The sequence below is a fragment of the Suricata suricatta genome, chromosome 13 (assembly GCF_006229205.1).
Source record: "Suricata suricatta isolate VVHF042 chromosome 13, meerkat_22Aug2017_6uvM2_HiC, whole genome shotgun sequence".
NCBI lineage: Eukaryota > Metazoa > Chordata > Mammalia > Carnivora > Herpestidae > Suricata > Suricata suricatta.
Window position 1 is genome coordinate 6,207,598 of NC_043712.1, and position 23,475 is coordinate 6,231,072.

Sequence of the window (23,475 nt, forward strand, 5' to 3'; positions counted from 1 at the left end):
CCCCGCCCCCCCCCCCCCGCCCCCGCAGCCGGCAGCAATCCCCAGGCCCCAGGACTGGTTCACGCCTCCTCCGAGGTGTCCTTCTCAACCCTGCAGCTCAAGTGAGCCGCGCCCGCCTCCCTCCCTAATGACCTGTGGTATTCGTTTCGTGATACCCACCACTGCCTAAGCTCTGGTGTTCTGGGGCTGGCCGTCGTCATCCACACCAGACCACTTGTGAAATGAGTCCTCGTGATCCATGGCCTGAGAGAACCATTATGCCCACTTTTCAGATGAGGAAACCAGGCTCAGAGGCGAAGTCCATCTTCATCTCCCAGCTGGGAGGCAGCGGAGCGGGCCTGAGGCTGGATGCGGTTGGCTCCCGGGCACCAGGCTCCCCAGGACAAGCCTCCAAGGCCAGGAGAAAGGCCGGGGCTCATTCTGAGGAGACTCATCTGCACATGAGCCCAGGAGCCCAGAAACACGTATGTCCAAGTATCTACGAAGCCCTTCATTACCACGGCCCGTGGAATTCCAACTCCAACATGACAGGGACAGAAGGGGTACGGCGCACCCCTAAAAGCTGCAGGTGAACGGTCTGCAACCAAGTCCCGTTCAAAGGCTCCCCCATCAAGCCTGGGGCCCACAGGGGCTGCTTTTGTCTAGAAGGGCCACAGTGACCATGGGCATCTGCTCTGTGCCAGGCCCTGAGCTGACAACCTCGCATCCCTCACTCACTCCTGGCATTCACCCTGTGATGGTCCCCATTTTGCAGATGAGGAAATTGAGGCTTAGAGATTCAGTAACTTACCCGAGACCTTACAGCTGGGGTGGGGACAGCCAGGACTCGCCAGAGCCCCCCTGGGTGTCCGGTGCACGTTCACTGGCTGCCCGGGAAAGGCTTAGCCCAGACACCAGCCGAAACAGCCCCAGCCCTGGACTCCATGGCCCAAAGGAAGGGGACCTGATGGGGAGACAGACAGGCACGTGGACAAAAAATAAACACGGGGCACGAAAAGACACACCTCACACAGGTGACAGGTGCAAAACAGAGGCTTTAATCCGAACAGCAATGAAGGCGCACGGGGCCGGGGGAGCCCGAACGGGGCAGGGCGAGAGGGGCCCGGAAGGGCGGTCTGGACCCTGGGAGGGAGGCGACTCTACTGGTTCCTGTCCTGGCCTCTGCCCAGGCCATCGGCCTAGGTGTGACGGTCAAGCCCCTGATTTGTGCTTCTTGGGAGCTCCCCCTTCCCAGAGGGGATGTGGACGCAGATTGGGGGGGGGGGGGGGGGGGAGAAGGGCAGGGCTGGGCTTTGGCTGGGGAGAGCCTGGAAGAGCCTGTCACACCAGCACCAACCCGCCCACCCCTGCCCCGCCAAGCCCCTGCCCATCCTCAGATCCAAAGCCCAGGCTGGGGGGGCCGTCTCTGCCTCATCCTAAAGAACCAGTGAGTAGGTTCGGGGAGAGGGGAGGACACGGAGGGGGAGCTGCTGAGTGCTCCGGTGGCCCCCGGCCCCTGGAGGAACAAGCAGCAGGGAGTTGGGAGCAGAAGGTAAGATATGAGAAGAATCCAGGCACCCCGAAGCCAGAGTGGTCCCGAGTCCCTCCCTGTATCTCAGCCACCCCCTCCCAGCCTGAGAAACTCTGGAAAGGCAGGCCTCACTCAATCAGTCAGAGCAAGCCCACCCGGGGCCCTCCTGAGCGCCCAGTGCCTACCCAGACGGCACCTCCAGGGGCTACCCTTGCAGAGGGGGACAGGAGTGGGTCTGGCCAGGAAACCCTGCAAAGCCAAGGGCCAAAGAAAAGAGCAGCCAGGAAGAGGCACCGGACACAGGGGCCTGCAGGCCCAGGGGGGCAGCCACAAAGTGCAGCTGGGAGGGGCCCCGGCCAGCGCAGCCGATGCCTCTCGGTCCCCAACCCCACCCCAGGCTGGGCGCCTGCCTCCGCCTCCAGAACCGCCAGACACCCACCTAAACATGGCTTACAAAACTGACCCACCCCACAGGGAGCACTTGCTCCAACCCCTAGAGAGGCAACAGGACCTGGGAGAGGAAAGCAATGGGAACCGCGTACTCCTCCCCTTCCCAGGAGTGCCGGACAGCCCTGGTCTCCAACGGGACAGGACAGAAGAGGGAGGAAGGAGAGGAAGGCCGAGCACAGGCCCAGGGCCCCAGCAGGCCCTCCCGTGGCAGGGGGACAGGGCCCACTTTGGTCACTTCTCCCTTCGCTTCGGGTCCTTCAGCCTCATGCCCTGAGCCTCCCTCAACCCCCACACTCACCACCCACCCCAAAAGGCAGCCTCTCAGCAAACAGAAAGAACAGAGGGAGGGGTCGGGGGCGGCTGGAGCTGGGGGGCAGGGGAGCGGGGCAGGCGCAGGGGCGGCTCAGCCCCTAGCACGAGGTGACCGGATGGATGGGCAGCAGGCTCCCGAACTTGAAGTGCTGGATCACAGGGAACTTCTCCAGGCACTGTTGGGGGAGGTGGAAGAGCAGAGGTAAGGCCTACACCGCACCCCTGCCGGGGCCCGCCGGTCTCTCGGGCCTCCTGGGGACCCTGCACGACTCCGGAGGCTCCGACCAGCACGGTTCCCAGGAAATGTCCACGCAGCGCCCAGGAAGGGGACAATCTCGGAGGAGCTCCCAGGCCTTCAGGGAAAGTAAGACTCCCTACCCCTTCCCGACCACCCCTCCTGTCCAAAGACCCCCACTCTGGGGCAATTAGACCCACCAAATAATGAGTGAGAGGGAGAAAGGAAGGGGAGCAGGCAGCCCAAGCTGGGGGAGGGGGGAACCGGGCACCAGAGATGAAAAGAACCCTCCAGACCACTGGGAAGCCCCCAGCCCAGGCCCTAGCCCTGGAGAAGCAGCGCGGGGACACATGGACTCTAGCCTGATGAGGGTCCAGGGCCTGTTTTTCTCCAATTTTCAGTTTTCTGGACTGAAAAAAGGCATCCTGACACTTGAGAGCAGGAGAGTAAGACTCCGTCAACATCACCACACCCCAGGACAATTCCCAGCAGCCCTGTGCATGGGGCAGAGGACGAGCACACTGAACAGGGACACGGCCTACTCCCTGAACCCAGCCCAGCCAGGACCTCAGCCGAGGCTCCGGAGGCGGTGGCGAGACCGGCAAGGCCTGCCCCAGCAGCTGGCCGGGTCCGGAGGCAGCCAGGCCCCAGGCTACATGCATCTCTAGCCTCTGGCCTGGGCACCACTTAGCACCACACAGGTCCAGGAAGGGGTGGGGGGTGGGGGGACAGCTCCCAGCTTCCCCACCCCGGCCCTGGTGCCTGGCGAGCTCTGTCAGGCAGCAGTTCCGGGCATGTGAGGATTTGCCTCCTCTCACACCTTTGACCACAGAAAACAAGCAGGATGGCTGGGCTGGAACACAACTTATGGCTTCAGATATGGGGAGTCCCGTTCTGTGACTGTGGCCTCGACCTCCACATGACTTAGGGGGACAAAAGTGTGCCACGACGGGCCAGTCCCCTCACCTCAACGACCAGGCACAGAAATGAGGACATCTAGGACCCGCTGTGTGTGTGTGTGTGTGTGTGTGTGTGTGTGTGTGTGTCAGGTGGGGGCTGACCAAGGCCTACAGGGTCCAGGAGGTGAGCAGGAAAAGGGAAATCCTTTCATGCAGCGGGAGGACAGGAGGCTGGGCAGTGAGGCCGAAAGTGGGGGCAGAGCTCCAGGCCGCAGCCAGGCTACTGGGCCAGGGCAGAGAAAGTGGGGTGCGGGCAGCAGGGGGTGCTCCCTCAGGGGGAGCACTGACAGCAGGCAGCTCTAGGCCAGAGTTGCCTCTGGCAGCTGCCAGTGTGCTTAGGTCATAGAGGAAGTGGTAGGAGTTTGTAAAAGGGAGCCCCCAGGGCCCTGGAATTCCAGAAAGGGTCAAAGGCCAACCAGTTTCTAGCTCTCCTCAGAGAGAAAAGGCAGGAGGCTCAGCAGGAGGGGGCAGGGGCGGCTCTCAGCACTCTGCCTTCAGGGACCCAGAATACAGGGTGGGGGCCCATGGGGACAGGGGAGGTGCTGGGCTAAAGGCCAGAGGCTGCTTGGGGCAAAGGAAATCCGAGGCTTCAGGACAACAGCAGAAGGGGGGGCCTCGGTCGGGCCTTCTCCCAGCGAACTGTGCCCTGGGAGCCCCGTGCCCTGGGCAGAGCGACACAGGGCATCTTCGGCTCACCCGGCCGCCCAGGGACCTTCCAGTGGGGCGCCCCAGTGATGTGAAGGGGAGAAGGGGTGCTCCAGCCCTGACAAGGTCCTGCCGAAGGGAGCCCCAACACAGCGACAGCCCTGGGGAAGGACAGGCCCTGCTGCCCACAAAGACACTGAAAGCATTTGCTTCTTTGGTTCCGAAAGCCAGGGGCAGGGCACAGAGCCGCGCGCAGTTGGTCCCGCATGCTGTGGCCACTCAGGAGACCAACTCGGACCGGTGGCCCTGGCCTTGCAAACCCTGCTCTGGGCTTCGGGCCTGGTGGGCCTCGCTGGTCCTCCCCATGGACCGAGAGGTGACCTGAAAACACAAGTTCCCTCTGGGAAGGGAGCAAGCGATCCCATAGCTCTCGGGGACCGAAAACTAAGGGCTACTTGCCAGCAGCGTACAAACGGGTGCTGCCCATCGCAGAGCTGTGGTGCTTCCGAACAAGCCAGTGGGCGCCGGCACTGGCCAGGAGGGAGGTCTGGCTGCCACACGGCGCCTGCGCGCACCCAGAGCTGGCGTTTCGGGAAGGGTGATCTGGGATCCACACGTGTCCCCCCAGTCTGGGCTGAGCTGTGGTCCGGGTCTTCCCACACCCACGGAAGTCCCACAACTGTTACAGAGCCTTCTGGTCTGGGTCCGCCCACCACCTCGATTCTTAGCCAGCTCCTCCCTCATCCTGCAAGCCTGGGGCTCCTCCCCTGGAAGGGGGCAGGCAGGGGAAGGGGGCTGGGGCTCCTGCTCTGCCCTGAGGGGGCCCGGGTCAGGAGAGGTTTAGAGTCACTCAAGTGAGAGCCCTGCAGGAAGGACAGCACTTCAGACCCCAAGCAGGAAAGGGGTGGGTGGTGGAGGGCCCCCACAGGGTTATGAGGTCTCCAGTAGCACGTGGGATGGTGGGGGGTCGGGTGTGTGTGTGTGTGTGTGTGTGTGTGTGTGTGAGAGAGAAACAACAGGACCCTCGGAGGGCAGTGACCCAGGTGCCTTCCAGGCAGGGGACAGCCAGACTGGAGGGCCCAGCAGGCAACCCGGAAGGGGCCTGAGCAGCCCAGCAAACGCCCCTCTCAGATTAGAGAGGCATGTGGGCTGGAACCCAAACACAGGATGTGAAGCCCAGAGGAAGGGAACCCGAGGGGGAGGGGTGCGGAAGGGAGAGAGAGGGCCAGGCCCAGTCAGTTCTAGTGCCATTAACCCCTTCTGGCTGTGCGGAGGGAACAGGGACAGCCGGAAGCGGCTGTACCCCCAAACCACACCCTGGCCTCTAACACCCCCTCCTCCCTGCTCTCCTGCCTCCACTGGTGGGATGGGAGTAAGCCTGGCGTGTAACGAAGCCGACTCTGAGAACCAAACAGCCCCCACCCACCCCACCCCCGCTCCGTGGGAGAGGGGAGACTAAGAGTCAAGAGACAAAGGGTCAAGAGCACCCACGGGACAATCCTGAAGACCACTAGCCTGAGGGACTCACTACTCGAGGTGAGGGACTCTACGCCCAGGCCCTTCCCTGGCCAAGGTCAAGCAGCTCCAGGATGGTGTGCACAGATGGGAAAAAAGCTAACAGACGGGGCAGGATTGAAAGAGGTCTCCTCTCTCCCTGCAAGCAAAAAAAAAAAAAAAAAAAAAAAAAAAGCCACCTCCTTGCTTGGGAAAAGGTGCCAAAGGGGAGGTGACGGCAGAGAGAGGGCAGGGGACACCCTCAAGAGCTGGGCAGCCAGCTCCCAGCAGGGGAAGCTCAGGGGGGCTCGGGGGAACCACACCTCGCCCTGACTCTCAGATCTGAGAACACGGTACCACCCGAAGTGGCAGCGAGCAGAGTCAGCGCTGGGCCTCCCCGGAGCCCTCCTACCTGCTCAGGGACCAGGCCCACCGGAGTCTGAGAAGCATCAATTTGGATGATGCCTCCAAAGCATGTCTTCACTTTCGTGTCCCCATGTGACTCACAGCTGTGAGGGGCTTCTGGCCCTTTGACAGACCCTGGGCAGCAGGGCCTTGCCTCAGTCACTGGGCAGAGCTGGGCCTAAGTATAGCGATTGTCTGTCTGCCCATTCCACAGACGGAGACTGAGGCCACTAGGGTCAGGGGGGCTGGCTCAAGATTTGGAGCAAGGCAGCACAACGGGGGTGGGGGGAGGGGCGTCAGCAGCCCCCAGGACCAAGAGTGCCAGCCAGCCCCCACTCACCTCGGCCTTATACATGCGGATCAGACCCTGGTTCACTTTGGACCAGGAGGGGACGGCACTGATGTTCCACAGCTGGTTGGAGTGCTCTGCAAAGGGGCCGGTCTTCATCTGAAAAAAGAACCCACAGCTGGAGAGGCGGGCGGCTGGGGGCTCAGGCCACTACCCTGCAGCAAGGCTGCGTGTACATACGCACGCGTGCTAAAGCATACCCATGCGTGCATATATACGCACTCACACACGTACATGTGTATGCTTAAGGTCCAGGCCGCATCATCTGCAGGGGGAGGCACGCACACTCACAAGTGCACAAGCATGTACGCGGGTGTGTACACGCGTGCCCACCCGCACACCCACAAGCACACAGAAGTACCAGAGACAGGGTCTCCCTTGGCCTGCAAGACCCACTGGGAAACTACAACCCCCAGCGTCCTCCTCTTTCTTCCACAGCCAAAAAAAAGGAAGTCTGATTCCCACCACCCACCACATCCAGCAGCCTCCAAAGGAGAAAATCCCAACCCAAGCCCCTGCTGAGACTCCCAATTCCACCCCCCGCCCCCAGCCACAGAGCGCCCCACTGGGACCCTGAGCTGCTCCCCCATTCAGATAAACAGCAGCAGCCTCCCAACCCTGCCTGGCCCAGCCCCCCACCCCCCACAGGCCGGGCTCTACCACCAGGTACTCAGGCGGTAGGGCTTCGGGCAGAGCAGGGAAGAGCTGGGGGAGGGGTTGGACAGGGGGAAGGCCAAACCCAGGCATCCACTGCCTTCTGAATGGCAGGCAAAGGGGAGGGAGGAAAAGAGCAGGCAGACATAAACCCTAGGCCAGGGGCACCTGCCATGGACTCGGAGGAAGGTCTGACTCGGAGGAAGGTCTGTTTGGGCAGTCAGCCTGACCTGGCGGGAGGTAGACCAGGGACGGCCACAACAGCGCAAGGGACAGGCAGGAGCAAGGACAGAGTTCTGACCCAAGCCCGGAGAAGTTCCCATGACATCAGAAACCACAGCGCCGACACGGGGAGGCCTGTGTGCCCATGCGCGGCCCTCCCTCCGAACTCGGCCAGTAGCGTGGTTAAGGGGCACTTCATGCTGCTGCCTGGGGGAATGGGGTTCAGCACCCTGAGCCCCAGGCTTCAGAAGAAAGAGTCTGAAAAGCCAAGAGGCTGAGCTGGCAAGAAAGCAGAGACCTGGACCCTGAGGGGGTGGAAGGTTCCAGAAGAGGCTGGGAGTGAAGGTGAGGCGGCAGGAGAGCTGTTCCAGGGAGAAAGGATGGGCGCAAAGCTCCCTCTCCATATTGGGCATAAGAATAAGGGCCCAGGAGCACAAGAAACGCCCCAGACACCCCACCGCTGGGCTGTGGGCTCGCGGGTGACCTGCTCCCACACGCCCCTCACTTCTCCAGTGAGGGCCTCACCCCAAAATGCAAGATTTAAGTCCAAAAAGCTATTTACTGCCATTACCTCCCTCCCCTGACCCAAGTTCCCCCAAAGCCTGTCTCAACCCCCAGGGTTCAGTCTCCAGGACAACAGGCTCCTCCCTCCAGAAGGGAGGCCAAGGCCCAAGGTGCTAAGATGGAGACAAAAGCCACCCAGGGGCTCCCAGGGCTTTTCCGGGGTCAGTGTCTACACCCACTTTCTTTCCTCCGTCACTCTAATGCTCCCTCCTCCAGGGTGGCTGCCAGGGCCCCTAAACTACAGCCGGCCTTCTAGGAGCTTTGTTCAAACCTCCTACTCTAGCAGGCTCCGCCCCCACGAGCCCGCCCTTCCCCTCACCCCGCCCCTTCCCCCAAGGCTCTCGGCCTCCCGGGGACCAGGACCTCTGGGCCCCCGAGAAGCGCAGGGACTGCTGGAGGTGTGGAGCCGGCTTCAGCTACGGATGCCTGCTCAGCCAGGGCCAGCAGCTTCGTGGGCTGGCCTCAACCACTAGGGGCACAGGAGGGGACCCCGAAAGGCCTCTCTGGCCTGCTGGCAGAGCCCCAGTGGCTCTGCCCCTCCCCATGGAAAGGCCTGAGATGCTGTTTCTCTGGAGGGGCGGCCCCACCCCCCACCCCCCAGGCCTTCAGTGTCCCAAGGCTTCCCTAAGTCCTTCAGAAGGGGACTTGGCAACTCTGGGAAAGGAAAAGAGACGAGGGGAAAAAAGGAATTGGGAGCGGGAAGACAAAAAAAAAAAAAAAATTAGCTCATTCTAGCCACAAAGGGAGAAGAGAAAGAGCGAGGACGAGCGAGCGAGCTGCAGGCCCGCAGTGACCCCAGGGGAATCGTGTGAGTCAGAGCAGCCATATTGAGCAGGAAATTACTCACAGCCGCTGCGTTCCTGCCTCTCCGCTCCCAAGAGAATCGGCCTTTTGTAAATGGTTCCTCTGTCAGTAACTGAGGGGGGATGGGGGGAGGCTCTGCACAGCGCCTTCCTGTCAGCTCCTTCCCTTCCAGCTGAAATCTGATCCCTCCCTTCCCAAAACTCCAAATTTAGAAGCCAGATTGAAACTGAAATTCTTTTCCTGCCTGCCCTGGGCTCTTAAAGGCGCCAGGGCTGCATTTCCTGGACAGGAGAAGCCCTGCAAGGTGGGGTGCCTCATCAGGGATGGCCAGGGTGATGGTGGCAAGTCCTGGGAGGCGGGGAGGAGACACCCAGTCCCATTTCCCCGCTTCTTGCTGTCGGGGTTTTGGCTCCTTGTTGCACCAGCCACCCGGATCCCCGGGTCTCCAGAGGCAACACTGTCCCTTCCAGACGGAAGCACACGGAACTCTGCACAGGCCTCCACATCCCTGGGTCCCAGCGGCGGGCCTTCAGCGTTCCTTGGCCAGGGTGAGGCAGGCTGGGGTCACTCATTCTCGAGCTGCAGCTGGGACACACCGGCATGGGGTGGAAGGGGGGCAGGGTGGGCGCAGCCCAGGCCCGAGCTCCCAAGAATTAGCACAGCGCAGGCGCAGCGGCACCCACACCAGCTAGGTCTCTGCTTGTGCAGGTGGACAAGAGGGAGCCCTCAGCCCTGCTAGCACCAGTGTTTGCCACTACGCCCCAGCACCTAGACCCGAAGTGAAAACCAGGCCTCAGTGGAGACGGTGCCCAACATGCAAAAATTCTAGGGTCCGCCTCCCGGTCAATTAAGTTGCGAAAACCTTCTCAAAGTTCAGTGTGCCGTTAGTGCCACCTAGTGGCCACTGTAGGATTTTCTCCCGCAGAGGAACTGGGCCCCAAACTTCAGCAAAGCTTTTGGGTTTTTATACCAGAACAACTAACCAAACAAATAACAATACAAAATCTTAACCTGGAATCAATTCCCATATTCCCTGAGGCCCGGCCTGACCTTCCTTGCTAGTCGCTGGCAGGGACCTGGGGGCCTGGCCAGCCTCGAGAGGGCGCCAGCTTAGCCTACCCCCAGCTGAGCAAAGCATGGCTTGGCCTAGAACTGCACCTTCTCTCTACCCTGCTCCTCCTCCCCTCCTGGGTCTGCTGGGGCTCCCCAGAAGCTCACATTCCGCTCTGGAAAGAGCAGCATGTGGCTGGCTCGAGAGGCAATGAGCCAGGCTGCCCCGAGTCCTTCCGACCTTGGGCCCGCCACACTGCTGAAGGCAGCAGATCCGAGACCAAAGCGGTGGCCGCCCAGCTGTCAGTCCCAGCTCCGTTTGCTGACTTGGAAAAACGTGTCATTCCCTTCTGGCCTCTGGAGTTTGGCAGCGGCCGGAGCCGAATGCTGACCATGGGGAGCCTGGGGCTACGGCTGCTTCACCAGGCTTCTCCTCCATTCAGGGGCTCAGGGGCTCAGAACGGGAGCCGGGAGAGCGGCCCCAGTGGGGGGAAGACAGCGGCCGTGCCCGGGGCATCACTGCGGCCAGAGGTGCACGCGGGTATCGGAAAAGAGAGCAGCGGCAAGCCCCTCTCCAGACAGCAGAACCAGGGCAGCCTTTGAAAGTTTGGGGGTGAGGGGGACACGCAGGCAGCAGGGAGGATTAAAGGTCCCGACACCTCCTGCAAGAAAGGCCCTAAGAGCAGTGAGTCCCCAAATTCCATGCAAAGTCACTGGCAGGTGTATTTAAATAGAGGCTCCTGGTTCTTGTCCCCCAAGATTCTGGATTCAGAAAGCTGGGGCTGGACCCAGGAGTGCGCATTTTAACAAGCTCCCCGGGCAATCTTGAGGAAATGGGAGACACCACCATAGCGGGCAACAGCACCCAGTTAAACGCGCCCCTGCCAGGCGGGCCAGGGGTCCTGGCCGTCTTGGGTCATCACCTCCAGCCCATGTCCTTGGGTACCGACAGAGATGTGTCCCCAGAAGTCTAGCCTGCCATCCACAACTCCTGCAATGGCTTCATCCCACACAGCCCCTTGGACGTGGCCGGACAGACCTTGGGGGTCCCACCCACCCCTTCAGACCCACTGCACTGGTCACCAAGTCCAGCTTGTGACTGAGTGTCAGTCCCACAGCTCAAAAGTTCCATGGGGTTCAGGAGTAACCCCAGACCACTGATTTGGGGGAGGAGATCCTGGTCAGAAGCTGGCTCACAACCTTTCAGAGCCTAGTGTGGCTTCCTTTTCAGTAACCCGCCTTCTGGGGCCAACACTGCCATCTTCAGGCGAGGGCCCTAGCTCCCGTCTGGCTCCGAAGCCGCCAGCCTCAGGTCATCCCAGCCCGGCTGCTGCCCGGCGGGCCCCCCCCCACCCCGGCCCCGGCCCTCACCTCAGTGATGAACAGGATACACTCCAGGAACATGTAGTCCTTGTGGTTCTCACTCACGGCCTTCTCGTCCACAAAGTGCCTGGGCTCCAAGTACGGGTGGTCTGGGAACGGCAAAGAGCCCAGGGTTCAACACCGGGAGCACCTCAGCCCAGGGCCCTCCACACCCGCCCCGGGGCCACAGTCCTGCCCGTGCGCCCTCAACACTTGACCCTGTGGGAGCTGGGAAGGGCCTGTGTGTGTGTGCTAGTGCAACAAGCGTTGGCTCTGCCTTTTTCTAGCCACGTGGCCTCGGACCAGGGACCTCAGCCCTCCGAGGCCCGGTTTCCTCATCCGTGCAGTGGGGACATGAATAGCACCTCCGTCACACAGCGTGATCGGCGGCCACGGTAAACTACCCGCCATGGGGCCTGCACAGGTTACGGGCTAGTCAAAGGCTGGCTGGTCTCAGGCTGACAAAGACCTTTCCTAGGGTCAATGAGAGGGTTCTGGGAGATAAGCTACCTAATATGCTTAGCGCACACTAGTGCCTGGCACAGAGCAAAATACTCAACGAGGGCCATTTAATGACCATGTTCTCAGAGGCAAGTTAACCCTACGCTGAAGCAGAAGTTACCACCCGCGCCGCCCGAGCCTGGAGAGCAGTTTCAGAGTCGGGGGCCCACTGGACGGGCCCACCGGAAGCAGCTCACTGCCCAGCACTTGGTGGCTGCTGCCTGACAGGGCCCCTTGCACATGGCTCGGTAACAGGGGTCACCGAGGCAAAAGAGCCCCTCATTTTCAACATAAAACCCTGCAGCTGCTGCCGGGAGCCGGGCCGCGTCTCACACCGGCCCAGTACGCACCAAGCGCGCCCCCCGGCTCCAGCCCGTGTCACTTCCCATCATCTCGGCCCCCTGCGCCCCTGCCTCCCCCAGCCTCCCCCAGCCTCCCCCAGGGTCAGTAGCAAACAGCCTCCGTCAATAGCCAGGCTAATGCCTGCTTTACAAGCTGTCACCAGCTGCCCTGAGCAGAGGTAAGGGGGCTGGGGGGAAGGACAGAGGACACACCCTGGGGGGTGCTCCCCTTCAGCACCTATTAGCTGCGAGCTGCCCCAGATGAAGGGCAGGAACTGAAAGTCGTCCAGGCCCCACACTCCCTGGCTGCCGGCTGGCTCCATCCGGTAGGTCTTCTGGAGTTTCCGCATGACCTCAAGGTACCTGCGCAAGAGGGAGGAGAGGAGAGAGGCAGCAGAGAGGAAAAAGCCTGCCTCACCCCTCCTGTCACTGGGAGCCCACAGAGGCCAGAAACCACCACCTGAGAGTGTAAACTGGTCTCTATTTCAATTAAGATAGTTACGCATCAGCTGGTCTTCTCAAAATAATGTTTTATTTTCTCCTCCCACGTTCAGCCTACTTTCGGCCCAAGAAAGGGAGGTTTTGCGCCATTGACTCCGGGCAGCGAGAGACGCTGGGCAGAAGCCGCGGCCCCCGGCGCGGGACTGCCTGCGGCCTGCGGGAAAGCCGCGGGAGCCGCGGAGGACCATCTCCCGGGGCCCCTCGGCTCCCGCTCTCCCCCTTCTCAGGGGTGGTGTCGGCATGGCCTGCGGAGCTCTGGCACCAGCGTCGCCGCAGCGGGGCCCAGGACAGGCACCCCAGGGCGCCCGGTGACCGCACCACACCCGTGCTGCCCGGGGCAGGGGGTTTCGGGGGAGGGCGGAGGGGGGCATCAGAGCCCGACTGCCTGGCTTCAGCCGGCCGTGTGACCTCAGTGATCAGAAGACGGCTGATCTCCCTGTGCCTCGGTTTCCTCATCTACCACAGGGGAATGGCGGCCGCTGCTCCCTGGAGCCGCGGGGACATCAGGGGAGGAGGTTCGCACGGCAAACGCCACGGACGCTTTAGCCGTCTCCTCCACATATCCCTACTCCACTCCGACCCTGTCGGTCCTCCTGTCTTGGACACGCCGTCCACAGCCAGGGCTTGATGAGGACGGATGGGAAGAAGCCACAGGCGCTCAGGAGAGCCCTGCAGCGCCCTGTCCTCAGTGCGACAGGGACAAGGGAGGAGGACACCCGCGCAGCCGCCCCTCTCGCTCACCGATTGAACACCCTGAAGACGATAGCTATCTGGTCGTCCACCCGGAGCACCCCGATCTTGCAAAGGCAGCAGAGGAAGGCAGCGAAGGCCGCCTCGTGTCCTGGGGGAGAAAACACAGCCGGGGTCGACGGTCGTCCAGGAAAGGTGGGGGGACAGTTCTTGGCGTCACCAGAGTCCAGGTCACTGATATCCACCCTTCTGCGGGGGGTGGTCAACATGCAGATAATGGGGCCACCTCCTTTCTAGAAAGACCAGGCCCTTTTGAGAGCTACCACTACTGCAATTCTACTCCTAAAGGGCCGAGACTGAGGGCTTCTTAAACAGACATCTGCGTTTCATTTTGTTTGCCTCACTCGTCAACGCCGTGCTGTCTACTGAGCACCTGCCATGACGGCAGCCACCGTCCGTATCAGGCAACCAGGGAGATTAAGTCCCTGCCCCTGTGTGAGATGACAAACGTCAAAAACCGACAGTCGCCCCATAGTTCTAGCTCTGCAGGAGGACGGAGTGCTAACTGTAAGATATCACAGGGGGACCTGACATAAGGGTTCCAGAAGGTTCCCCCAAGGAAGTCAAATCTAATCTGAAAGCTGAATAAGAGCTGGCAAGGCACTGGGTGTGAGGGAAGCAAGAAGAGCAATCTAGCCAAGAAGCAGCAGCAAGTGCAAAGGTCCTGTGGTAAGGAAAACAACAGGTATGTTCGAAGAACGCTAAGAAGGCCAGTGTGGCTAAAGCAGAGAGGGCGAGGGAGAAAGCAGGACAAGATGAGGCTGGCAACCAGACAGGCCTTCACTGTGACAGTCAGAAGCTCAGACTTTATCCTAAGAGCAACGGGAGCCACTGAAGGCTTCCCAGCAGGAAACTACCAGTCACATCTTTCCCAGTCGTGTCACAGGGGCGGCCAGTATACGGAAACCACTAACTGGACTCTGGGCTAAATGCCGTGGCTCCTGGTGTCATACAAAAATATACTGGAGGGAGGCAGGGAGAGACTACTCCAGCGACTTCCCGCCCATCTCTGTAGAGTGGAGGTGCCTGTGGGGCCCGGGAAGCCGTAAGCCATTCCCCTCACCCACACCGTTCCCCACTCGGCCCGACCCGCCAGAGGTGGCTCCAGGGGCTCACAGCCCCTGAGGATGAAGAACAGCCCACGCCCTGCTGACCTGGCCAGACTCCCCTCGGGCTCCTTCCCGGTTGCTCTAAGTCAAAGCTCTACCGTGAGAGTCCCCAAACACTCGACAAACCCGTTCCCCAGCAAAAGGGGGAGCAGAAGACAAAACCTCCCCACACCTGCCCTGCGTCTCAAGGGGCCCTTCTGCCTCTACTGGAGGAGCCCAGCCCCCAGGCAGGGGGAAGGCCTGAGCGAGCAGCCGCTCTTGCCCTTGCTGCATGGGGTCGAGGTCAGAAAGGTGGGCCGTCCCCCTCGGCGACCCCTACCCCCACAGCATGGCCCTCCTGCGCGCCTGCACGCGCTCTCTTCCGGAGAACTCAGCGGCACCCCGCCTGGGCCAGGAGCAGGTGGGCCACCGTGCTGCCAAAGGCTACTGCACTTTTCTGTTTCTCAGGCTCCGGGAAGGGCTCACCCTGAGATACAGCAAGTTATTTATTTCGCGGACGTGCCGAGCTCCCAGAGGCCGTCTTGACAAAGAACAGAGTCGGTGCGGCCCGGGTGGCAGGCACGCAGCAGCGGCTTCCCCTCATGGACGGAGCCAGAGCCGCAGGGGCAGCGCCCCCGACGTGGGGCGGGGAGCAGCAGGTACCTGTGCCGTAGTCAATGCGCGTCGAGTTCCCCACGGACTCCTTCAGGTACACGGCCACCTCAGGCACCGCAGCGGCCAGGTGGGCGGGGACCACTGTGGCCACCAAATTTTCCGCTTCCTGATAACACAAGAGACACAAAGTGGTGGCAGCAGATTAGGTGGCATCCCTGTAGGCAGGCACCCAGGTCTGGCTCCCCGCTCTGACCAACTGCAGAAAGAAGAGGAGGGAGACACGTCCTCTGATCCCTCTTACGCTACAGACAGAAGGCCCAGGCCAGCTTCTAGTCTGCTGAGCCTTCTTCCAGGGGACAAGGGTCTGGGACAAGATAGGAGGGAACAGAAAAGAAGCCATTCAACACCCCCCCTCAAATCTGGTAACTCGGTGACGTCCCTGGGATAGTAAGAATGTGTGCCATCCGTCCACCAAAACACACACGTGACAATGGTCACAGCAGCAGCACTTACAGCCCAAATGTGGGAACAGCCCTCAACTGCAACGTCCATCGGCAACAGACTGTGGGCTGGCTGTGCGATGGGGTGCCACACCGGGAGCCACGCCGCCGCGGAAAAGGGCCAGGGCTCCTCACGCCATGGGGGAATCTCAGAGACGTGGCATTAGGCAAAAGGAGTCACATTTATGAGCAGTTCAAAAACAGGTAAAACTGATCCAGGGGGTAGAAATCCGAAGAGTTTGGGGGGATATCAACCTAAAGGGGGCACAAGGGCCCTGCTAGAGGGCCAGGGCGTTTTATCGCTCGATACAGGAGGTGGTGCAAGAGGAAAAACGCATGTTAAGATCTATCAAGGTTGCAGACAGCTTCTCTTCTGCTGTCCTGCCCGCCGCTCCCTTGCGGCGTATTCAGTAAACTTCCATCTCCTTTAAAAAAGAAAGAAAGAGGGCCGCCTGGGTGGCTCAGTCGGTTAAGCGTCCAACTTCGGCTCAGGTCCTGGTCTCACAGTCCGTGGGTCCGAGTCCTGCGTCGGGCTCTATGCTGACAGCTCATAGCCTGGAGCTGCTTCAGATTCTGTGTCTCCCTCTCTCTCTGCCCCTCCTACCCCCCCCACCCCCGCCCGCCGGCTCACTCTCTGTCTCTCTTAAAATAAAATAAAGATAAAAAAAAATTAAAAAAAAAAAAACAAAGAGCCATCAAGCTGTACAGCTATGATGTATTAACTTTCCTTTAAGCATAAGTCCATAAAACTCTTAAAAAAAAAAAAAAAGAACATGTGCCCCTCTTAGAGTCCAGGGGCAGCTGCAAGCTGCCCTTAGGTGGGGACAGTATTTCTCTGTGTCCGTGGAACTCCCCTCTGCTCAAGGCAAACACTCTGGCCCAGACAAATTAGGACCCAAGTCTCTCTAAGTCCAGTCTGTGGACACCCGGCAGGAAATTCTCGGGGGTACCTGAGGACAATCTGGTTTCCTAGTCTCTACCCTACAGGCTGCTTTTCCAACTATCACCTTTATGTGATTCAAAAGTAAACACATTATAAAAGAAAAGTTTCTGTCCCCCTCCCCACTCTCCTCTGCCCTCAGAAAAACTGCAGTTTTATTAGCTTCTTGTACATCCTTCCAGTGATTTCTTTATGCAAACTGAGCAGCACAAGCATATCTTTTTATCTTTCTCTTTCCTACCAAAAAGTAGCTCACCACACGTGTCAGACCCCAGTCCCGAGCCCCTTCCCCTGAGCTCCCTAGTGACCCCCACTCCGTCTCCCAGCTGTGTCTGGCTCCAGAGCAGATCTGCCGGCTCATTCGGCTGATGGCCTGCACACGGGACCCTTGGGACATTTGACTCTGCTGCCAACGCAAACGCTGACCTAAGTAACAGCACTGAGCTAAGGACCGGACAGCCACAGTGAGATCCCCAGAAGACGGCTGGGGTAGAGGTAAATGCATTTGTAGTTTTGGCAAACGGAATGGCCATTTTAACAAACTCTCCGGGGATGCCGAGGCCCGGGAGTGTCCCACGCCCCTAGCCCAGCCCCCAGGCCTGCGTGGGGCAGCCTCACCTGGTCGAGTTTGGCATACCAGGTCCTGTAGGCCTTGTTCCCAAATCGAGAGGGCTGGTCCACCGGAGGGGTCTCATCAATCCACCTGTCCAGAGTGTTGAGAAGGGCGACCAGTTTTTCAATGGCCTGCAAGAGACAGAGGAGAGGGGGCCAGGCCACAATCACGAGTGGCCTCCAGCTGGAGCCACACAGCCAAGTCCCAGCCGCGGCTCGACAATGAGCCCTGGGCGCGGCATTGGGTGGCATTCTCCTGGCCGGCCCCCTTTCTTCCCGACCACACCGAATATGAAGGCTGGGGGCGCACAGGGAGCTCAACAGAAAGGGACCAGCACGAGGCTGAGGGACAGGCGTGGCTTCACCACCTGGTCTCCCAGAGCCAGCCCATCAAGGAGGGGGTGCTGGATAAGCAAGAAAGAACCCCAGTCCTGATCTCCTTTAGTGCCTTTTACTAGGGTCTCCTGCCGGGCACACACCACCAAGTCGTCACAGAAAACAGGAGGGAAACAAACATGACCAGCTAACCCCGCTACCCAGAAACAAACGCTACTCGCGATTTAACATAGTCTGCAATTTTGCCTTTTTAGAGTGTTTCCTGTGGTTTCTCGTGGCAAGGATTTTACCCAGCCGGCAGACCTGGGTTCAAAGCCCCCTGAAAACAACATTAGTGGCTGCGAGACCTTGAGGAAGTGCCTTGAACTCTCAGAGCCTGTTTTGGGGGATTTTTGTTTTTGTTTAGTGACGTGGCGCTGCCATGCCACAGTACGCTAGTCTCAGGGACATGACCCGTCCTCAGGCTGGGACAGGACTCAAGTGCGATCCCCAGAGGTGGCCTGCGCATGCTTCACTGTGCTGACGTGTAGAATTTTCTTACCAAATCCCTCACAGTTAAATGTCTGGGCTATTTCCAAATATCCACATACCACCGTGAACAATCCGGGAACCCCCGCCCCGTAGAGCTACTGGGTCCAAGGCATGAACCTCTGTGATGATCTGGAGGGCCACGGTGTCTGGGAGCCCATAGCCCTACACCTTTACCACAATGGGCAGGAACAAGGAGTGGGCAGGGCCGCGCTGGCCCACACAACGTTACCCAAGGAGGAAATCAGGTGAGGCTGCTTATCTAAGACAGAGGTCTGGGAGGGAAGGCTACAAATGGGCTCCTTCTCGGGTGTGGCTTGGCCAAAAAAAAAAAAAAAGGGCCACAAGGAAAGAAGGCTAACAGAGGACACAAGGCAGAGCATGTTTGGAGGCAGGTGGCCCTGGGAAAGCAGACCTTCCCAAAAAGCAGGTCCAGCCTGGGGTGCCTGGGTAGCTCAGTCAGTTAAGTGTCCAGCTTTGACTCGGGTCATGATCTTACCGCTCGCGAGCCTGAGCCTGAACCTCTCTCATCGGGCTCTGGGCTGACAGCTCAGAGCCTGGAGCCTCCTTCAGATTCTGTGTCTCTTTTTCTCTCTGCCCCTTCCCCACTTGTGCTCTCTCTCTGTGTCTCAAAAATAAATAAATGTAAATTTTAAAAAATTTAAAAAAAAGAGAGAGAGAAGAAGCAGGTCTTGCCTGTGTCTGCTGGGCACACACGGGAACCTCTGACCCTGGGTAGGCACTGCAGCCATGAGGGGAAAGGCAGGCACGCGAAGGTCTGAGAGCCGTGTGAGCGCGGGGGAAGGGGAAAGTGGACTTGAGCTAACGGAACACACGTCAGCCAGAGGCTGCACCACCCCCAGCCCCCCAGTTCAGGGAGGCACAAATCACACTGCAGTCCACGGAAATGGTGACCTCTGGCACCGTGCAACACGGCCTGGGCCTGAATGCCGCCATCCCTCACCTCCCTTTCTCTATGCTCAGGGCGCAGGGGAGAGGAAGTCACCTGCAAGAGGGGAAAGCTCCCCGCACACCTGGCTGAGGCAGCCGGCCAAGGTGACATGAAATGGGACAGAAAGCACAGCCAAAGGCAGTTCTGCAGTGAACCAGGCCACCAGGAACCGATAAGGCCAGAGCAAACATGACCCCATGCAGCAGCTGGGACCCAGTGATGGCTCAGTAATCCTGGCCCCGGGGAGGCACCGGCAAAGCCGGCTCCCTGGTCATCGGGGCCTTCGGCAAGGCACCGAGGGGGAAAAAGAAGGTGCTGGGAGGCTGCGGAAGCCAGGCCCCAGCTGCTAGCTCGGCTGGGGGGATGAATAATTCAAAGGCTCCTAGCTCCTCTTTCTGGAGAGGCTTTTGAGAAGGCAGGGGCTGCCTCTATTGTCTGGCCGACTGAGGCAGAGGGGCTGGGGGGGGGGGGCTGGGGGCTGGAACCCCCAGGAAGCACAGCTCCCCAAACCGTCTCCCCAAACCAATGCTTCCTTTTGGATTTCATGGACCAGTAAAATCTTCTCCCAAACATTACCTGCCAGTGTTGTTGTTTTTTTCTCTCCTTTGCCTCCAACTTAAAAAATCAAACAGAACAACGGCCTCTTATCTATTCACATTTTACAAAAATAAAAAATCTGAATCCCCAAAGATCAGGACCGACAGAATCTCATACTTGATGGAAGCCTTCCAAACACCAGTCTGGATAGTCCCACAACACTGCCCCTGCTGGTTCCCTGTGCCACTGCTGGTCTGGAGGCCAACACCCAAGGCCGCTCTGCCCTCTCCCCGGTCGCGGCAGCCCCAAGCAGCCTGGGCCCCCCATCTATGGGCTGGGAGCACGTGGTGGGAGCCGAGCCTTCTGCTGCCCTGCCGGCAGAGGACCGAAGGCGGGAGGCCCCTGGAGGCCGAACCAGTTACCCCTGCCCAGCAGAGGAGAAGCAGCCCACGCCCTGGCACTGAGACCTACCTCAGCTTGGGAAGAGCCTCCACATGAAGCAATAACATCGCTGCTGAAAATCATCCAATGATTAAGACCTAATACCGACAAGGTCACCCACCATGTGCAATGTCCCAAGCTCCGTACTAACAATCGTATGTGGGAGATCTCGGGGAATCACCCCAGGGGCCGTGAGGAGGTCTGTTGGCTCTTCCACCCACAGATGAAGAGACAAGGCGTCAAGAAGGACAAAGCCACTCAGCTTGGAAGGGAGAGGTTATCAAAACACGGTCGGTCCGCCTCCAGAGCCCACGCACTTAACTGTGCTGTGATCCTGGCAAAGGAACGCAGCGCCTGAGCTAAGACAACGCCTGGCCGGGGTGGAGTCTGCCGTCAGCGTGTCAGGGGCCATTAGGGGACCCAAGGGGGCTGGGCAGCTCAGGACCTGCTCGGGTAATTAGAACATCCCCCTGTCATTAGACTCCCCGCCCACTGAGCACAGCCCAGCTCCCCTCCCGACAGGCTCCAGGATGAGCTCTTGCTCTGCCGACCCATGAGATCCCTGGTGGACCAGCTCCCAGGAGAAGGCCATCTACCCCCAGCACAGGCCTGGCTCCCCTCCAGTCACAGAACGAGACCTCAGCCACCCAGCCGCCAGTCAGGACCCAGGAACGGGTGGCCCTCACAGGGCGGGGAGTCCGCGCTAGCAGTCAAGACCGGGCCAGGCCTCGCCCACCAGGGTGGGACACCGAGAGGCCACTTGGGCCCTGGCGTCTGAGATAAGAGTCTCAAGGTGACTCTGCCAACTGGGATAGGAACTGAAGAGGCCTCGGAGGCGGCATCCCGCAATGGCAAAGAGCCTGCAGGCCCCCAGCCTCTCTCCACGAACACCCTGTCTCCAAGGCGGCAGCCAGCGAGCACTCCCACTGCCCTGTGCACCCTCAACATCCTCACTTCCAGAAGGACTCCTCAGGAAAGCGCGCCCACAGAGCTCCACGCAGAGATGCTCAGAGCCGCGATGCTGAGGGACACAACCCAGAAGTGCACAGTCAGGGGCGGTTTAAACAAGCGAGGGCCGGCTGCTTTGATGGTGGCAGCAGAAAAGGAGGAGCTCAGACGCAGGTCTGGGTGACACCCCTGACCTGTGCCCAGGGTGGCCCGGAAGCCGCGGAAGAGACGGAACAGAGGCGGAGGTCAGCTTGCTATCAATGCACTTCTATTAGTGACCCTTTTGGTGAGGATGCTTCCTTCGTTAGTGATCTTTTTTCACTTAAAACGTTACATAAAAACACCAGTTAGCGGGGCACCTGGGGGGCTCAGTCAGTTGGGCATCCGACTTCCGCCCATGTCATGATCTCACGTTTGTGGGTTTGAGCCCCACATCAGTCTCTGTGCTGACAGCTCAGAGCCTGGAGCCTGCTTCAGATTCTGTGTCCCTCTCTCTCTCTGTCCCTCCCCTGCTCATGATCTGTCTCTCAAAAATAAATAAATGTTAAAAAAAAATTAAAAAAAAAAACACCAGTTAGCGAGAATGCAGGCTGTAAAGCAGCACATTTACCTTGATGCCAATTTTATAAACATCCATCAATTCACAGGTTGAAAAAAACCCAGCCAAAAAGGCCAGAAATACAGACGCCAAGATGCCAGCCACACGGGCGCCCGGGCAATGTCGTCTTCTGCCCCGGCCAGCCGTGGGCAGTGCACACGCCTGCCTCCCTGGGGCTGCTGGGGGCCCTGCCGCCGCCTACCTCGGAGACTTTGTACTCGAAGGTCAGCTTCTTCCCCTTCACACCTTCGTTGAGGGTGAGGATGAATCCGATGTAGTCGGCGTATGCCTACCAAACAAAGCGGGGAGGGGGGGCAGGGAGAGGGGTGTCATACCCCTGACCCTCGACCCCCGAGCCGGCCCCCGGCCCCACCCAGTTGCCAAAGTGCCCCGAGCTGTCCCCAGCCCCCAGCCTGGCAGCGGGAGAAGCTGAAAGGTAAGGCCTGGCACACCGCCGCTACCCTCCATCCGACACACCTGGCAGGCAGCGACAGCGACACCTGGACCTCCGGCCATGGCTTACCATGTGCTCGCTGCCCCTGCCAGTGGTTCCCTCACCCCACTCCCCAGGGTGGGCACTGCCACTGTCCCCATTTCACAGGTGAGGAATCCAAGGCTTCAGGAGAGGTGACTTGTCCGGGGTCTCCTCAGACCAAGATCTCATTAGACGTGGAGCTGGGCCCCAGCAAGCCCGAGCCCCGAGCGGCGTGGCCGGTGCTCAACGATTATACTCCACCACCCGGAGTGCAAGAATAGTGGCGAGGGGTCTTCCCCCGGTAGTCTTCCGGAAGTCTCCCCCCACCAGACGGGCCGGGCTATCCGTCTGCGGTGCAGACTTTCCTGCCCGTGGCCGGGGCTCCCGGCACCCCATCCCCGCGGCCACTGAGCGTGGAGAAGGCGCTGGGGGGCGGGCTGCCAGAGAGGGCGTTCTGAGAGCAAGTGACTTCGCTTCGGTCTCGTTCCTTCTTCACCTCTTTTGCCTCTCACTTCCTTCCCCCTTCCTTATCTAAGCCTTAAAGATGCCAGCGGCAGCCCCAGCGAGCCCTGAGCACTGACCCCTCGGTATCCGGAAGGGAGCGCCCCCGCACCAGGGCCTTCCCGCAGCCCGTGGAAGGGCGACGAGCGGAAACTGGGGGGCGCGGAGCAGGTCTGAGCCCGTGGCCTGCCTGCAGCCACTGTTCAGTCATCGCTACACAGTAACGCTGGGACGCAAAGACCGGAAGCAGCAGGGGCAGTGTCGCCCTCCATGGCCCCGGCTCCCATGTGGATGCGGGTCTCTTGACTAAAGCTCTGGTCATTGTTATAAACGTGACTGCGGTCAAGGTCTCTACCAACACCACCATCCATCCCCATCACTGTGACAGTAACGGCCCCGCCCGGTGCCCATGAGGCCTAGCACTAAGCCAGGCACTTTGGGGCCTTCGTGTCATCGTGGCCTCCGAACGAGCCCATTCTACAGTAGAGAAAACAGGCCTGGCTGGGTTACTCAAGTTGCCCAAGTCACAAGAGAAGGAAACGGCAGCCCTGGGCTTCAAACTCTGACCCCCCTGCCCCTGGCGCTTGATTGCCGCGCTCTGTCTCCCTGGTGACTGTGTGGGCCGCAGCACAGGGCCATTCATGTACCCACCACCGCCCCACATATCTGACTGGTCGGCTTCAGCACAAGTGGATGCTTCTATCCAGTATTGTTCAACATGCGCTCCGGAAGAAAAAGTAACCAATGCTTCTCGAGAAATGTTGTGCCCACAGCAAGATCAACAACTTTACCTACAATGGGCCAGAGCACAACTATTTTAGGCTCTATGGGCCCTAAAGTCGGCTCACAAATTCTCATCTCTGCCCAGCTCTGCCACTGTACTGGGAAAGCAGTCATGGACAGGACTTAAACAAGTGAGCCTTGCTGTATTTCAGTATAGCTTTACTTACAAAAACAGGCCGAGGTCCAGATTAGGTGAGCAGGCAATAATTTGCTCATCTGTGGCCTAAAGCATAGTGGCTCTCAGCCCCGGGGTCTCTAACGGCAGAGGACCCAGCAGCCCTGGGGTCTCTAGAGGGAGAGGACCCAGCAGCCCCGGGGTCTCTAGAGGGAGAGGACCCAGCAGCCCCGGGGTCTCTAGCGGCAGAGGACCCAGCAGCCCCGGGGTCTCTAGCGGCAGAGGACCCAGCAGCCCCGGGGTCTCTAGCGGCAGAGGACCCAGCAGCCCTGGGGTCTCTAGTGCAGAGGACCCAGCAGCCCCAGGGTCTCGAGAGGGAGAGGACCCAGGCAAGAATC

At 59.9% G+C, this 23,475-nt stretch overlaps 1 protein-coding gene across 1 annotated transcript in view; it reads right to left on the bottom strand.

Moving 5' to 3' along the window:
* Positions 1–1,014: 1,014 nt before the first annotated feature.
* Positions 1,015–23,475, bottom strand: part of PTPA (protein phosphatase 2 phosphatase activator) — a 29,655-nt gene continuing 7,194 nt past the window's right edge. Inside the window, exons 3-10 of the mRNA XM_029919811.1 lie at positions 21,406–21,492; positions 16,870–16,995; positions 14,860–14,977; positions 13,100–13,199; positions 12,096–12,220; positions 11,025–11,125; positions 6,351–6,458; positions 1,015–2,448 (exon numbers count right to left, since the gene is read on the bottom strand). Coding sequence (XP_029775671.1) covers positions 2,371–2,448; positions 6,351–6,458; positions 11,025–11,125; positions 12,096–12,220; positions 13,100–13,199; positions 14,860–14,977; positions 16,870–16,995; positions 21,406–21,492 — 843 coding nt within the window. The 3' untranslated portion in view covers positions 1,015–2,370. The remainder of the gene's footprint in view (positions 2,449–6,350; positions 6,459–11,024; positions 11,126–12,095; positions 12,221–13,099; positions 13,200–14,859; positions 14,978–16,869; positions 16,996–21,405; positions 21,493–23,475) is intronic.